The 17,896-nt window shown below is 45.9% G+C and overlaps 1 protein-coding gene across 6 annotated transcripts in view; it reads right to left on the minus strand.

Annotated features, from left to right (window-relative positions):
- The window catches only part of Eip93F (Ecdysone-induced protein 93F), a 103,737-nt gene that overhangs the window by 44,171 nt on the left and 41,670 nt on the right, over nt 1-17,896 (minus strand). For 4 of the 6 annotated variants that reach the window (XM_069122446.1, XM_069122447.1, XM_069122450.1 and 1 more), the window contains exon 2: nt 8,673-9,801. In XM_069122446.1, the coding sequence (XP_068978547.1) occupies nt 8,673-8,766 (94 nt within the window). In that variant the 5' untranslated portion in view covers nt 8,767-9,801. Of the gene's footprint in view, nt 1-2,867; nt 2,952-3,028; nt 3,136-6,151; nt 6,269-8,672; nt 9,802-17,896 lie in introns of those variants that run through there. The other 2 variants (XM_069122448.1, XM_069122449.1) reach the window with 2 other exon arrangements.

The following is a 17,896-nucleotide window of genomic DNA, read 5'->3' on the forward strand; positions in this document are numbered from 1 at the left end:
ATCCTATATACAAGTGCTATACAATTCGCGACTCGATGATACATGCACCGAGACGCAAAGAGTAAACAGAGACTAACCCGCCTCCCCCACCCACTCCTTTTTCCCTCTCGCCTGTTTAGTTTGAATAGCATCTCCTTTTTTTCTGTCTCTAATCAATCGAGAACGATGCACGACTCCTACAAACCGGTAAAGTCTCGGTCGTGGAACCGACATTCAAACTCGTGTCGAAGAAACTCGCCATACCACTTGGCAAACGTTATGCCGGTACGCTAGGTATTATCCAACCTGGAACACGATGATCACGGTGTTCACGTTCAAAGTTACTCGAATGGAGCTGGTTAAGGTCGGAAGTGTATAACAAACTTCTAAATGGCAAGACAACTTTATCGTCCGTTTCCTCGTGTCTCGGCCCTCGACGCTTCGCAAAAGTGATAACAAAAACGAAAATCCTGTTGATACGGTGAAAAGGAACGTGGATCGGCTCGTACTTTCGTCATATTTTAGCTTGCTAAGCGATGCAAGCGGCAATCGGATACCAGACGTACCGGCACAGTCGTCTTGTGACCCATTTATCGTTCGCTGCTGTCTAATGTTACCCGCGGGAAGAGTTGCATTGCAAGATTGCCGTGTGGGTTACGTGAAATTCACGATTTTAACGCGGCGATAAAGAAGTGACATTGACGAATTGGAATAGAACGGTTGGAACGCGGCACGGCGGAAGTGGGAAGGACATCATTATGTCGCCTTCATATATCAAAGCCTTAACATCCTTTTTCCATGCCTAATTATTTTGATAACGAAATCTGTCGCCAAATGTATTATGCGACGCCGTCTATGAGTCAACACTTGCAAGCAACGCTCTATTCGATCAACGATGGAATAATACAGATGTTTTTAATTTCAATCGAAAGAACGTACATACCTACTGCAAAACTCATAGAAATATTTAAGACAATGGTATTGGTAATTGCTTTGACTCCAGCTCTATTTTAGTTCGCTATATTATTCCTTTGTAGCGAACCAGAAGACAGTTACGTAGAGATCAGTTTATCTTGTACTTCCCAATTTTAGTGTACTGTGTCAACGCGCAGTTGTAATTATAAAACGAATACGATGCTTATCAAACGCCTGTGTCGCATGGAAAATTAAATCATACCTATATGTTGCGGATTTTATTACAAAGCTATTTTATGCTTAAAGTTAGCATGTGCCGCACTTACACTTACGAACGAGAGTACCCGTTATGTAAAAAAAGAGAAGCAAGGGGGAAAAAGGGCGAGTAAAAATATAAAATCGAGTTTCTATTCAAGAGTCTCTATATCCGAATATTTTTGTTACTATCAGAATAGGCAGGTATAACTACTACTGTTTTCGACGCGGCGCTGAAAACGAACAGCGAGCGAACGATGTGGACTAGAAAGAAATATCATCATGATGTGTGTTTAGACACGGGTTGCGTCCCAGCGACGAAAGGTGCGACATATAAAAGAGAGAGAGAGAGAGAGAGAAACGAACGACGACAGAGAAAGAGAGAGAGAGAGAGATCTAAACGTGAGGACAGAAATGACAATAGTCAGCGTACAGGAAGTATTACGAGCTAAAAAAAGAAGAACGATATGCAGTGGCTCATGAAAGTATTCAAACGCTTACCAAGTAATCTTTTTATGAATATATTGTGTACGTTGTGTGTTAACGTTAAACACGACTATCGTGATTATAATAGTAAAATTAGAAAGCAAGCCGAAAATGTATAATTTACAAGACTTGCTTGCCGCAAACATACGCTTAATGGAAAATTAATACACAGTATCAATAGTAATCTCAGACGTACAATTAGTGTAACAGATGGTCTCGGTACATATTGCGGCTTATTAATATATTGAATAATTGACTGTTCAAGTGTTTCGTATAGTATATATATATATATATATATATATATATATATATATATATATATATATAAAGTTTCTAGTATCGTTGAAATGCTAAGGTAAACCACTGTATAACCGAATACGAGAACGAAGAGATACGAAGAATAACCGAAAATAAAAGAGAAAGGGAGATAAATCGGATAAGGAGTTCCAGGGATAAAAATGCAAGTGAAAATAAGATAAGAATAGAAATTGAAAAGCAAGAATAGCGAGGACGCACGATGGAGAAACAGTGGGAGATACCACGTTCGTTGCACGTTCGCAACGTGCAGGCGTGCGCAGAGACACATGCACACGCGATAACGTTGACAATGGGTGTGGACATACACTTGTATCAACTAATATCGTCATTTTGACGTCGCGGTAAAGCAGAGCTTTGTGCGGATGAAATTCGATGGCCGATCCAAAAAGACAGATTAAAATGCAACAGATCACCGTCGCCATCCGTTATCGGATTAACGTTCCCAGTTTTTTTACTAGTAGATCTAACGGGCCGTTTCGCAAATTGTGCCATTTAACGGGAAATCTATAAATTTATTGCTCGCCGACGGAAAAAAAGGCAAGCGTTTTCAGGACAATCCACGCGTTTCACTTGGACAGGTTGATTGTATTATTCGATATTATTAATAATTTCATAGGCAGTCCACAGCGTGTATTCTGTATTTCACTGGTTCTAATTCCTAAATCGGAAATATTTTATAATTCAATTGATCTTTGATACTTTCACAGTGTAACAGACGAGAAACTCGAGCAAGTTGTCGAATATGTGCTATAAAGTATAGGTACTGTAAATTTCACATTTTAAATATTATTATACCGGCGAATCTATTAACGAAGTTGTTAGACTTCGTTGCCTATGAGAGGTTGAATGGACGTATTTCTGTATCTATAGATCGGCTAGCACAATTGGTTTACAAGTCACAAATTACGAATTACCAATATTCATAGTCTTGCGTACCACATACAGGAACAGGTTGACTAATAAAGCAAATGAAACTGCAGGTCATCCGATCATCTTAACTGAAGAAAAATTATGAAACGATAAAAAAATATTTTCTAACCTATGACTTGTAACTTGTCAATTTACTTATACATACATCATCAGCTAGTGATCCTGGTGATAGAGATTTTACCGAAATATAAATAACGAAATAATTACATAGCTGTGAAACTGTCCGTACTAAATATTTCTTTATTCGATTATACTGTTATATGGTTAACTTAACACTAAATGAAGCCCCTAAGCCAAGATTACTTATGCTTCGAAACTAAACACAGTTACCCATGTGACCATACGTTAAATTACCGACAGATTAGGCGGTTCTGTCTTAAGACCACGAAAGTGCTGACTCATAGAGGACACTTTAGGAAACTAGTAGACGATTCGTTCGGATTTCAATCGTCACGTTTTATACGTACATCGTTTGTAGTGCTATTGACCTTTTTATGTGTTTGCAATTTGTTTTTCTAAAAACCGCTTATGGATTATCGGGAACAGTGTAAAACGAAAGATTTCTTCAGTTTCGGCTGGTTTTTTAAGTCATTGCTAAATTTCGCGAATTACGATCGTGTCGAATGTAATGGCCGGTGAATTAGTGTCCGGGGACCACACGTCTTAAAAACTAGGATGCAAAGTAATAGGAACGAAAGAGAAGAAAATAATCGTTGTTTTGTTACTTAGTGCATTATCGATCGAAACTTTCATAAATCGGTCAAAATTGCCTGTAAGGCCTACTTTCCTGATTTATGACGGGTAAAAGCGGATCTTATGAGGAAATACACAAGGTATATCTGCAATTGAACTAACCTACGAATGCAACCAACGAATGCAGCTAACAAGTGTAACCAACGGAGCCAAATATCCACATAATTGTAAATACTATACATGCTTTCGTTACGAATTTGTTGCATGTTCTTTATCGTTTCGTTTATTTTGTACAAGATAAATATAAAATTCGGACAGAAAAGTGAAAATAATTGAATCGGTAGGTACTTAAAAATCTTGACAATCGTAATAAAATATGTCTGAACCATATAGACCGTTCTGTGGAAGCTACTTGCGCTGTTGCACAGCACGATTTAAATAATACATGGGACAGATAACTGGTAGACAAAACTGATAAAACGAAAAAGAAATTGTATCGCGAAAGAGATAATTTATCAAGTACAAAGGGGACAAAATTACCGGTGTACAATATGAATTTTACAACTAAAATCGACTACTCGCTGCAACACGTCCGTTATATTTTACAAGGAGAATGATCATTAATATCGTTTATTGATATTAATTTCTGTCAAGCTTCGTAATTATCTGACAGGGCATGTGATCATTTAATGGATTATTATGCGCTTCCATCTGAGTATTAACTCATTTTCCACGTTTTAAAAAACAGCTCGACACGGTTCGTTGGTAATTTTCGAAATTGTTTACACGCGATGCCTGGGCTCATTTACACATGGCGAAAAATATTTTATAAAATATTAATATGCGCAAAGTTTGCGCTTTACGCCCGATATTACCGTAACAAAATATTCCCACTTGGAATGAAAAATTAACAAGGGGAAATTTGATCGCGGCCGCGTTAGCGAGACCAAAAGGATGCTTGGAAAAATAATTTCTCTGTGTAGGCATCGCACGAATCGGTGTGAAGAAAACGCGTCGGCGTACAGTCGATACAGCAAATAAGAATAATATCAAACGACACGGACGAGTAAAACTCACATTGAATATCGAGTCGTCGGGTCGTTTGATAGAGTGGCATTCCACGCAGTAACCACAAAGTCGTCCTTTTGCCGGTTCTCTCTCGAGCGCGGTTCGTTAGGTCGTGCTTTCGAGCACTAATGCCGCTTTGAAGTTTTTCGGGAGGCGTTCCAAGGCGTTGCATCGCCCGGCGAAGAGTAGATAAAGACAAAAAGAAGGTGCCGCGTCATTTTCGTCAATTTAACTTGGGTCTCCCTTCCTGGTAGGCCACGTAGGATCGCTCGGCATTTCATCCCCCACCGAACCACCCTTCTCGCCACGTCCGCCCCTGTGGGCCACTCACCCCCACCGTTCGTATTCGCCTCGTCTCACTTCGTCTCACCCCTCCGCGCGCGGCTTGCTTCGCCTCGTCGAAGCGAGGTCAATCGACGGAGAGGGCTGAAGACGACCCCCACCCTTCGTCACCAGCCTCCCTACCACGGCTACTCAATATCGTTTCATTACGCACCCTGCTCCGCCATACCCATCCTCCACTTCCACCCTCGGAGTCTCGCTACCCGCCACCCTCGCTGCGCCTGCACCGACACCCGTCGCCACTGCACCCTCCCATCTTCCTCGCCCTGATCACCCCTGACCCTCCACCATACCCCTTACTCCTCCCTTTCCTCCACCGACTCCTTCTTCTCCTCCTCCTTCCTTCTCCTCCTTCTCCTCCTTCGCCTTCATTCTCTCCTCCTCCTCCTCCTCCTCCTCCACCACCTCCTTCTCCTCGTTCCCTTGCCGTTTCACCCCCTTGAACGTCTCGTTCCTATCTCGGCGACGAAACACGAATGCCCACGAATTTTTATTGTTACTTCTCGCGCTGCTTCCTCTCGCCTCCCCCTCTCACGACCTTTTTTTTTTATGCGCCTTTTAACGATCAGCAGTAACTGCACCCACCCGAACACTCCTGCTTTTCCTACCTCCTCATCCCTCTTCGCCATTCTCGGTCCTTTCCTCCCTTGCGCCTTGGAGGCGAGCGTTTTCGAGAAAACCGGTGGTACGGGTATGGGTATGGTACAATGGGAAAAAAAGAACGGAATAGGCGAGCGGAAAATTGTACCCTTGCAAAGTATTCGTTTATCTTGCACAATGTAACGAGCAATAGGGAGAGCAAATAAACTTTCGGCCGTCGAATTTTTTGTTTTCAATTTGATGGAAAAACAAATCTCTCTCTCCCTCTCTCTCTCTCTCCCTCTCTCTGTCTCATTGTATCTCGCGTCGATCAGCACGAATTTTCATAGGCCTACCCCGGCTCGATCGTGTTACGTACAAAATTTTTAACGTTCCATTTTAATTTTCGACGGTGTACATCACAACGGGGATTTTCATTCGATATGTATGTTGTACATATACTTCTCTAGTTTGAATGCATCAGCAACGAGCGTCAACAAATGCTCTCCGAGCGAGTACACGTGGCGTACCTATCTGTCAGAGCTGCAGATCTGTCTGCAAATATTTTCACTCTGTATATACGTACTCTACACGTCGATCCTCTTGTTCCTGGTAATCTCCCGTGTCGTGTGGTTGTGCGACGTCCTCGCGAGAATACAGCCACGGCGAATCGGCATCCTTACCGTTCTTAATCGCGACGTGCAAAAATCTCGCGGCCCGATGTCACGTCCAGCATCGATCCGAAGATTCGAATCGATGGAAAATGGCATCGCTTCATTATCTCCGGTTCGAGACGCACGCAACGATCACGCGTGATTAATCCGTTCGACGTAGATTACCAGTTACGACCACTTTCCGTACTCGAAAATTTTCAAAACCCTCGGCATCGATCGCCGCGCGTACACGTTCAAGCAACACGTGCAACGTAACAGGTCGCGATAGCGGTTGCTCGCGTGAGGCAGAACGATCGCGGTCGGTTCACAGCGAAGTCGCAAGAGCGTGGAGCAACATCTTGATATCTCGGAGCATAATCGACGACACTGAACCACGATGACGACGACGACGACGACACTGACACCATGAATTTCTTTCACGGTCCTACGGAACACTCGACGACTCTATCTCTCTGTATCAGGCCACGTTGCACCACCAAAGAAAGAGCGCTACTGGTGCGGGATGTGAGAAATAGAGGCACTCGTGAATTTCAAAAGCCTGCTGCTATCCTTCGTCACCCTTTCCCGAACGCTTACTGGTTGATCTCCGAAGATCATGGAAGTCTCGAGAGGAGTACGCCGGCAGAGGTCTAACGCGCACATACGCAGCTCTTCCTCGCGCTCTCCTACACCCCGCGTTTCCGCTTTCTCTTTCTCCTTTTCTCGGCAACGAGCCACTACCACCTTGCTTTTTAGAATCTTCGGCGGCCGACAGAGGAGGAGAACCGATCGCGAAGAAAAAAGTGGAAATACCAGGGGTTTGGGAAGAAATCGAAGGGCGGGTGTAAGAGTTGGGAGAGGGTCGGGGAGGGTCGGGCGAGGTGGAAGGATCGAGGGGGTTGGGAAGGACTCGCGAAAATTTCTCGACCACCAGCGGCAGCTGCGTTCCGAAATGAGGAGAGACGCGAACGAGAGAAGAGGTAGTAGGGACAACGAAGCTAGTCTGATGGGGGAATAAAGGTAACGGAGGGGTCGCGAGGGGGCCGCAAGGTGGCGGAGGAGAAGGAAAAAGGGGGACGTAGGGTGAGGTTACGAAAGTGGAGGAAGAAGCGTAACGGCGAGTGCACGCAACAGCGGCGCGCGTGGAAACGCGCCTTCTACGAGTAGCAGAACTCTTCTCTTGACGGACTAACCCAAAGGCGGAAGAAGGAGGGAGCGAAGGGGGAGTAGGAGAATAATGGTGGGGGCGTAAGCGACGAGCGGGCAATAGAGGGATGCGGATCGGGAAGAGGGAAAAGGGAGAAGGAGAAAGAAGGGAGGTAGTAAGAAGAAGAAAAGAAGGTTTCGGGCGGCGGCCGGGATCGCTCGGTTGTCTGTGGTCAAGGCACGCAGCTTGTGCAGTATTCTCTGCGCGCCTTACTCTCTTACGTAGAAGCTGTCGCGGGTGCGATGGTGTCGGCGCTGCCCGAGGCGGCTTTCGCGGAGAGGGGCTGCCGCACGAGAGCGACGCTATACTTCTTTTTCGTCCGTCTCACGACCGTCTAATCGAAAACAAAATCGACAATTTTCCGCGGAATATTTTCTAATTTCCAACTTTTCGAAATACTCGTTTTTAGGTGTAAACAGATTTGAAAAAAAAAGATATATCTGCGAACATAATTAAGAATACAGTCTGTTTTTTGATAATTGCACATTCACGCGTACAAGATCCCCATTTTCGTCCGTTCGTAGTCCGAAAACGAACTCGTAAATGGAGCAAAGATTAAAATTCGCAACTGGGAAGTTTAGCCTTATCTGTGGCACGACGCCGGGAGAGGTGTTATTTCATGAAAATTGTACAGAGAGGTGAAATATTGTAGAATTTAGCAACCCTCGGAGAGATATACGCGCGAAATATTGCTCTGTTTCTCGACAACGTGCAACCACCCTGTTGAACGTACGGACACGAGTAGGAGTCACGCCTGGCTCACAGTCAACCAGGATTCGGCGTTTCGGGTTCGCAACAGGTCTCACCACCGGCGTTCGTTCTCTCTCTTTCTATCTTTCCCTCTTCCCCTCTTTGACCCCTCTGCCTCCCGTTCCCGCCCTCATCCTCTCGCCACTCAAACCCCAGACTCACCCCACCCTTCGCAGCCTCATCTCTCTCTCTCTCTCTCTTTCCTGCATCACACATAGATGCTCGACTCTGTTATTGTATCTATATATCCTTGACATATTCGGAGAGTCACCAGCATGTGAGATTCGAAACGTGAGTCAACATGATCGTACGAATCATCTCTAACATCTGTATATAGATTGCCATAGAACGTAACGATTATATAATTATCAGCTATTCAAAAATTATGGTTCGAGATTAAAGAGAAAAATGTTAAGAAATAGGTTCGATGCGTGCTCTCCGATCGCAGGGTTCGCGACCTAGAGAGGGATGAAACCGTTGGTCGCAATTTAACTCACCGACTACGAAGACCATATTCTTTGTCCATCGCAGCAGCTCCCGTCGGATGTGTCTGCGTTCCTGTATGCAACGGGCATAGGGGCAATCCGCCATTTTTGAAATCACATCTTAGAATGAATGTGTGTGCGTGCCGGCCGGGTGCGCCTGCCTCGAGTTCCCGCGTGGATGTCCACCCCCCACGCCACCGGCCGTCCTCCGTCCACGTCCTCGTCGTCGTTGTCGTCGTCGTCGCCGTTGTCGTTCCCGTCCTCGTCCTCGTCCTCCTCCACCTCCTGCTCTTCCTTCTGTTTCCCTTGCTCCTGTCTCAACGTTCGATCGATCGACTTTCTCGATCCGCTGCTCCTTTCGATTCCGTTCGTCGTAGTTCGTCCAATGTTTCTTCGTCGTTGGACGCGCGCCGTCGACTTAAGGCGTGCGCGAGCAGGATACGAGGGAAGAAGGTAGTGCACACTGGCGCTCTAACGTGCACGCTGGATATGACGTCACGCGTGGCGTAACGTGCACCAAGACCGGGCAAAATGTTCGAGGGCCGATGATGGAAGCCCGATGGTCAATTTAGTGTTGGCGGTGGCGATTTTCGTCAACGTTCTTGTCTTCGTCTTCCTTCTCCTTCTATACTTCTTTGTTGCCGTCGTCGTTGTCGTCGTCGTCGTCGTCGTCCTCGTGTTGTTGTTGTTGTTGGTGTTCGTCGTTGTCGTCGTCGTCGTCGTCGTCGTCGTCGTTACGTCGGCTATGGCGGTGCTTCTTTGCAAACGTTGGAGGGATGGTGAGCCGATAGCAGCGTCGGTGACGGTGGCGGTGGCGGTAGCGGTAGCGGTAACGGCGGCGGTGGCGGTGGCGATAACGGTGGCGGCAACGGCGGCGATGTTGCTGGAGTAGGGATGAGAACGCCGAGAAACGACTACTCTCTCGTGTTGAGACAGGGTTAGGGCACAGAAACGCACAACATACGTGCACGCTTGCGCCCTGAACGGTGCGAGAGTGCAGTCTGTCGCCGCCGGCAAGTCCTGCCTTTTACTTCCTCTTTCGGCTTTCTTTCGCTTCAACCGATTTCGCCGTTCACGCTCACCCCTCCGATCCTCTCGTCCGGCCTCCTTTCGAGGAAACCGCTACTCGATCGAACGTTACCTGTAACACAAATTTCGCAATCTTCGTTATCCTTCCCCCGATACCATGGTAATATAACATCGCTTTATCTATAGACACGATCGATCGATCTCTCGATCTCTCGATCGGTTAGATTCCTTTCACGATCGATGAACGACCGAAACGATCGAGACACTGTTCGATCCTGATCACGGTTGCTCGAGAAATCGGACGAGCATTCGAGATAGACAAAGGTTCTCGCGACACCTGCGTGTAAGGAGCGATGGGTGCTGGCCCCACCCCGAAACAGAAAGGGTGCCGCTACTCGAAATGAAACATTGCCGGTAAGAAGAACGTCAGGGCCGATGGTGTAGGTAGGAAAGGTAGTAGGGGAGACTCGCACTCTCGCGCGGTGACGCGATATGGGCAGGAAGGGTAGGAGGATGGAGGGTGGCGAGGGGGCAGGAGAAAGGGGAAGAGGAAGAGGCGCGCAGGGTGGTCGGAGGGTAGCTATAGGGGCGGATTCGCGCGTTCTACGCCTGCAAGGGGGTGGGAGAGCGTACCGCCGAGAGAAAGAGAGAGGAGGCAGAGTGCGCCTAATATGCAACAAGAGAAAAAGAATTGGCGATCAATAGGTAGTAGCTGGTAAGCGTCCTTTCATCCGCCCCCGCGGACACCCTCGTCCTTTCTACTTGCCCTATTCCCCTCTCGACCACCGTTCACCTCCTTCCTTCTCGGTTCCCTCTATCCTCGGCCCCCCCTTTGCGCCCCCGTGTCCTACCTTGCCAGCCCCTTGATTCTCTTACGTTCATCGCGAAACTCCTTCGCTCCATCGCCTTTGTTGTCGAGATATCCGCCCTACTCACGCGCCTAACTTCCTCTTCGTCGCCGAAAATCAAACATCACCTAATTTGCGTTTCTCTATTCCACCTTTTCCCACGCGGGCCCATTTTCTCTCTCTCTCTCTCTCTCTCGCAACAAGGTTTTCCCTTTCTTTTCGTTCGCTTTTCTACCAACAAACTTTCGAGTAACTCTCGGCTACACGTGCTAGCGGACGACACGAGCGGAATAGCGCGTGCTCACATACAAGAACAAAGAGAATAGTTAGGTGGCTTCGAAATGTAACTTCTAGTACATATGTCATGCACATCTTATTCTAATCTTAACAACGTGGACGAGATTGCACGGCAATTAAACGATGTTCCTAGCCTCCCTCGTTTCGTAGAAACTTTAACGAAAAGATTCCAGCGATGTTCTCTCTTTTTTTTTTTTTGTAATGTAAATGTTCTATCTGATCGTAAATTCTGTAATAAACACGAGGTAGCGAGACTTGAGGTTGCCAGCGGACAGGGTCGGGATCGATCTTCATCTACTTGTCAGGAGGCGGAAGATCGATAGTATTTCGTTGATATGACACATACGGTGTAGGTGATCAAAATCGGAGCGGCAGCATTCGTTAAAAGCGTTTGATTCTCTGTGTTGATATTCCACTCGCGCATGGACGCCGTTCGATGAATAGAAGCTAGCCGTGGGCTAGTACGGCGATATCACTGACGCTGGAAGATCGATTGGATACTCGTGCTAGGTAAGCCTATACGAACAATATCGATGAAACATACGGCACTTTCTGTTCTGCAGTTCTACACGTTTGTTCCACATTTTCCGAGGGTCGCGTGAGGATGCATCCAAGTTTTCGTCGGCGTCGTTAAACTTTCACAAGCATCCGCTGCTCGAAAGAGAAAAGAAAAAAAAAAAAGAACTTGAAATTTCGTTGACGTTTTGGTAGTGGTACTCGAGTAATTAGGGAAATTCCACCGGTAGTTTCCCATAATCTCTCTATCTCCCCTCAACCGTTCCCAATCGTTAGAAAAAAAAAAGCGAACGCTTTTGCTACGCGTTCCACTTTCAGCTCGGTGCGCCTCTGTGTACGTGTACGGGAGCTTCTACCGATGTCATTGAACCTTCGCAGGCATGCTGGGCGAGGGAAAAGTGACTAGACTCTCAGAGTACCTTGAAGTGGTCGGAGTTCTAAGATGCTCGAGTTTTGCCATATTAAGTATTTCTTTGTTCGACCTTTCGATTTCGACGTTTATCTTCCTTTCGTTTCTTCCTCTTTTCTATTTCTAATTACATACGCTTGCGTTCGAATATCTTGGGACTTCTTCTTTAATAAAATTTCGATATTTCACGTGGTTTAAGAACATCAAATTGCACGGATTTTTAAATAAAATAGTTAATACGTTTGCAGTACAGGTGCTTTCTCTATAAAATACGAAGTTAGATGGGTCATTACGATACAACTCGTCGATAACGAACGAAGTACGATGAATGTCCTAAGATTTTTCAGCGAATAAGCATTTTAATCGTGGTTATACGTTTGGGAATTTAAATAACCTTTCGTAGTAGCCGTTCGATCGGCCGATCGAATTCGAAAAATTATTTTTTCACGACTCGTTTAATTCCGCGGATGTAGAAGAGCTAACAACTCTTCTTGGTGTATCTGTACATCTTGGACGGTCACCTTACTCGCTCGGTTCCTAATCGATTTTCCCATTACGCGAATCCGGGGAGTGCTTCGCACACACTCGCTTCGTTTTCCGTCGTTCCGTGTCCAGCCTGCATTTCCGTCGACGAACAAACGGTCTCGATTCCCCTGTCCCATCTTCCCTCACTATCTCACCGTCCTTCTCTTTCTCTCTTCTTTAAGTACATCCACACGGCCATTTCTACTATCCATGTTTTCTTTTCTACATCTCTGCAATGGCCTTGCACTATGCGGACTTGTCGATTTCAAACCGACGTAATCGCGATTTCAACGTACTTTCTGATAATCGTGGAAAGGTACAACGCTTACAATTCGGCCGATCGTAGATCATCGTTGGCATTGTTGCAAATGGGGCGCGTCGTTTCCCAAAACCACCCACTCTCGGACGATCGATAAGATCTTATAGTTAATAGTAGGCTATTCGGTAGAAGATTTGGAACATAGAAGACAGATCGGAATTTTGTGGATCGTTGTTAATCGAAATACGGATGATAAAACTGGAATTTCACGGATAATCGTTGGACGAAGAGTAATTGAAAGAATCGGATCGATCCGACTGAAATTCCTTCCAATCGATTTCTGGTTAATTAGACTCGTGATTAGGATATATCGATCGTTGTAACGAGTACCCTCGGCCAGAATGGTAAAAGTTAATAAGTAGTCGCGAAGTCGTTGGCGCGTGACTGTCGAGGAGCGCGCAAGGATTCGTCGCGTTCGATCGGAGGTCGCTCGTAACGTCATTCGAAGTTGAAGTATTTTTTTCGTGGCGGAAGAAACTCGATGACGAGGGAGGAAGATAGAGAAGCGTGGCGGTGGGGAGGGCAGAGTGTAGGACTGCTTCAGGAAGAGCAGTCAGGGGCGGTCGAGAAGGAGGATGAGGATGAGGATGAGGACGAGGATGAGGATGAGGAGGTGGAGATGGAGATGGTAGAGGAGGAGATGGAAAAGGTGGAGGATGAGGTGGAGGAGAGAAGTGGGGGAGATGGTGCACTCGGTTTTTTCTCTGCTGGGGGAGGCAATGGGCGCGAGGCAAGGGTGCGTTGGATTCGGTTACTTGGTCTCACCCCTTGGACCACCTCCACCGGCGGTTCTAGCGGCAGCAGCAACAGCGGCGACGGTGGCGGCGGGGCAGCGGTGGCGGCGGTGGCGGCGGCGGCGGCGGCGGCGGCGGCGGCAGTCGTGCACTCTCTTTCTCCATCTACCTCGACTGCTCCTCTTTTCTCTATCTCCTTTTTCGTCTTTCTTCCCCGCTCACTCTCGGTCCCTCGCACGGCTTTCGTTTTCTCTTTCTCGCTATCTCGCCTTCTCTTGCACTTTTTCTCTCCCTCTGTTCCGTATCCGTCTCTGTTCCACGCGCCTCAGCACGGTGCTTCTCGTTTTTTTAACGAAGGATCCGCTCAATACCTCGGCTGTCATAACCTCCCGGCACCCTTCCAGGGTGGCCCGGCTGCCACAGCAAACCCACCCTCAACCCTCCGCCTTGCGCCTCCACGGGGCCCACCGACCCTCCCGACCGACGAGCCACCACCTAGCACCCCGCGCTCTCATTCCTCTTCCCAGTTTTTAACGTTTCGTTCGACGTTTCCCTCCGGGCGAGAGCCAGGGACGGCGTAAAGGGGGAAGTGCATTTCGTCGTTACTTTGTTTTACGTCCTTCCTCGCCTCCTCCTCTTTCTTCCTCCTCTATTCTTTTCTCTTCGTCTTCGTCCCTCTTTTTCTTCCCCCTCGGCTCACATACGACCACGCGTATATCCTCTCACGCATACTCGTTCACGGCCTCTTTTTCTTCTTTCCCTTACCGACACCACCCCGCTTACTCTCTTGCTCTCTTCCTCGTCACGTCTCCTTCTTTTCTCTCCGGTCCAGTGTCCTCCATCCACCTCGCCCCGTACCTCCGCTGACGCCGCCACCCTCCGGGCCACACACGCACTTCGCCGGTCCTCCCTTGCTTTCGCACCCCGAGTTTTTCGTACGTTCCACGACGCTCATATTTAAAGGCCACCTGTGCTCTTTGAATCGCCTCGCGGAACGGTTCTTCCACCGGGATACCGTTGACTTTCAATTTGACCGAACACCGTGGAAGGACGATGCGCGAGAGCGGAAAAATTCTTTTTACGAAGCAACTGACTTTTTACGGAAAAAGAAACATTAATGTGCGAGCTAGATTCTGGTCCGGTTGTTTTAGAGAGGGTGACACAATTGACCACGAAACCCTCGTCGCGCTCGACCTCTTTTGATCGAATCTGTGAACGATGAACGGTTGGCTGCACCCCCGAAATCGTGTTCGGGTTTGCAAAGATTTTTAAATTCTGGCACAGAATCTGTACGATGCTCACCTATCACGTTACATGTATATCTATACCTATACGTGTGCTATATCACCATATACCTACATATCTGACATTTTTTAACGTACGATAGACATCTGAGCAATTGGTTTCAAAGTAATTCAATCGAGTCGTCGACACGACTAGTCCACTCGTACTTTAAATCTAATATATTAATTGTATTATTCTTTGCGAAATATTCTACGTGGATCGTCGAAATTCTGCATTTCGAGAGAGCGGCTTTAGTCCGATGCCTGACTCGGTTGTCTGATTTACTGACACGAGGCAACTCCCAGAGAGCGTGGAAAATACAGCCGCGAAGTTAAAGGGAGTAATAAGTAACAGGGATGCACAGAAGGCTATATAGGTAGGTCTTTTCTTCCCTCGAGTTCCGACACGTTCGTTTGCAACTTTCTTCTTATCCACAGATATAGACCAATCCGTCGAACAACCTAGTGATCACCGAGTAGGAATCACGTTCATTTCCTCTTTAATTCTTTCTTTTTTTTTTTTATTTCTCTGCATACCACGTAAGCCGTTTATTTGGCAAATTGGTTAACTCGACGAAACAAAGTGTGCGTAAAATTGATGAAATTATGTAAACTAAGCATCGATCGAGTGCTCTGCCATTAACAATGTCAAAAAATCCGATTTACCCGTGCGTATATACAAAGTATACACTTTGGCCCGCATGCAATCGGCGTCTGTGCGAAAAGTGGTCTCCGTTGGACCGCTTTTGAAAACACACAAGATATACTAATTTTGTAGATCTGAAACGAGAACGCGCGAGGCAACAACAAAGAGGAGGTACAGAATCGAGGAACGTTTTGAGGGAAATTGTATGGAATACTGGAAGAGATACTCCTCGTGGCCGGTGAGAACGCTTAAATCCTGTTTGGAGGCTCTCGAGAATCCTGTGTTAGAAGTACCAGCACGACATGGTTCTCGGGGAAGCAACAGTTCGTTCCGCTCCCCCTCCTCCCGCCCGCCGCCGCTTCCACCCTCTGGTATCCTCCTTTTGCTACCCTAAACCGTTGCCACCAAAGCACAGAGTTACCCCACCCCGTTCTCTCCGTGAATCTCCTCTCGCCACTGTGATGCTCCTCGTCGTTTCTCCTCGAACTCGCTCTCTCCTTCTCTTTGCACGCTTCCATGACTATACTTTGGATGTCTACTAAATTTAGGCTCCCGTTTCTCTCACCTTCCTCTCTCTCTCTCTCTCTCTCTCTCGCGCGCGCGCGCTCGCTCGCTTACACACAGTCACACACACCACTTTCTCCTCCTCTGTACACCTTTTTCTTATTCTACTGCTCTACGGTTACGAACACACTTTGGACACCTTCGCCGACTCTTGCTGCTCATACCGACTCGCAGAGTAAAAGGGATACGACCCCTAACACTTCAGACGCCATTTTCTTCCCCGTATAAAACGACGGCGTGAGATTTAGCCCGTATCTCTTAGGGCCAGAACGCAATAAATATCTGCGACCCACGATCACGCTGCTGACTTCCCCGTCTTTAATTACATTTTCCATTGCCCTGCACTTTTTGTGTCGGTCACTGGCCATGGAAGATCCGAGGATTCATCGAGTGTCGCAGATGTCGTCGATTGTTAAATAGCCGATGGAAACTTTGCACCGCGTCCGACTTTGCTACAGCTGCGCGAAGGATTTGCACGGCGCGTCGATACAATGCGGTCGACGTTTAACGTGTGTGTTGAACAAATCACGTATGTACAGACATACTATATTGGCTGGTGAAAGTGTTTCAACGTTTACTCTAGGCAATTTTTATGCTTCTATTATGCAACATGTGCTATCAGAATGTGTTTGTAATTTCATTTACTGGTAGGCAGATAGAAGTATCGCGATTGCATTGGTAATATTTCAAGGCAATCTGAGAATATTATACAGTACATAGAAATTGCACGATATTTATTATTATCGAAGACGCGTTTAGTAAAAAATTGGAATACAGTACGAATAATCATATGAAATATATCTACGTATAATAAGTGTTAAAGATAATTGAATTTTAATAGCTTCGCGATCTTTGCGAAAAAGTATGTTTGTATTAGATATCTTGTAATTTTCATGTATATATTTGTCACAAATTTGACCAATGTAATCACGATAGTCGAGTCCCGTAACGGGATTAACGAAATTTCAAAATGTTTCTCACAGCATACATAATCCGTTCGTAAAACGTGTCTAAAAGCGTTGAAGCTTTTGAATGGTATAATTTTTTCCACTTTTGAAGGAAATGTAGAAGGACGACGTTTTCAGCAGACCACTACTGGTTTCTATAAAATATTATGTTCCATATTTATTGTTATAAAAAATTCACCGTATTTCTTCAAGGAACGAAAACGTACCACGCCATAGAATAAAGTTATAACTTAATTAATTATGAAAGTGCAGAGACAATGCTTTTAAGGCTTGAGACACCTGACTAAATCCAAATTCTCAGGACATTGTTAAAGTATCCTATCTAACATTTCTCCACTTTTTAAGATACGTCGAGACATTTCTAATTCCTCGTATCTTTTCAGCTCTTAAATATAGTTAAACCAGACAGACCGTTACGAAACAACAATAACTAAATATTTTAAACTAAGCGAAGAGAAGGAAAGGCGGTACAAAGAAAATTATAGTACTGAAGTCTTTCTCAGTCTCGAAACGGTAAATGATTTAACCATTTAACCAAGGAGAGTAGTATGTGTCTTTTAGCTGAACACATATTAGTTTACATACACAGCTTTTCCATCAATGTGAGATGCTGGTCTTACGATACATTAACCCTTTGCAGATTAATCATCAGTGGATGAAATACGCCCCAAATTAATTATTTTTCTAACGTAACCACGACCTGTTTGATATACGATTTCGTGATAAATGAGACTAGGTATTCTATTTGAAAAATTACGCTCCATCTTTATGTATTCCTCTTTCAAATTTTAATTAATTATTAGAAGGTGATATTATGAAAAACGTTTACGAAAAAACTGCAGCTTCCTTGAGGTTCCAAACAGTAGGTAGAACATTTGAACTAAAGAGGGCAGAGAATTCCTCTTGTCTTTGCCTGAAATGCCATCCGAGCGACAATAGCACGACGATTGATTTAATCTCACTTTGGTAGACGGATGAAATGCGATCGAACGCATTAAAAGTTTCGCCGCGTGAATAGGATAATCTCAATTTTCGACTCGATCTGAACCCGATGATTGCGATGATGTCCTCTGTGAAAACGAGTTGCTGGGAAAAAGC

The sequence above is a fragment of the Bombus flavifrons genome, chromosome 10 (assembly GCF_040668555.2).
Source record: "Bombus flavifrons isolate JBK064 chromosome 10, iyBomFlav1_principal, whole genome shotgun sequence".
NCBI classification, from domain to species: domain Eukaryota; kingdom Metazoa; phylum Arthropoda; class Insecta; order Hymenoptera; family Apidae; genus Bombus; species Bombus flavifrons.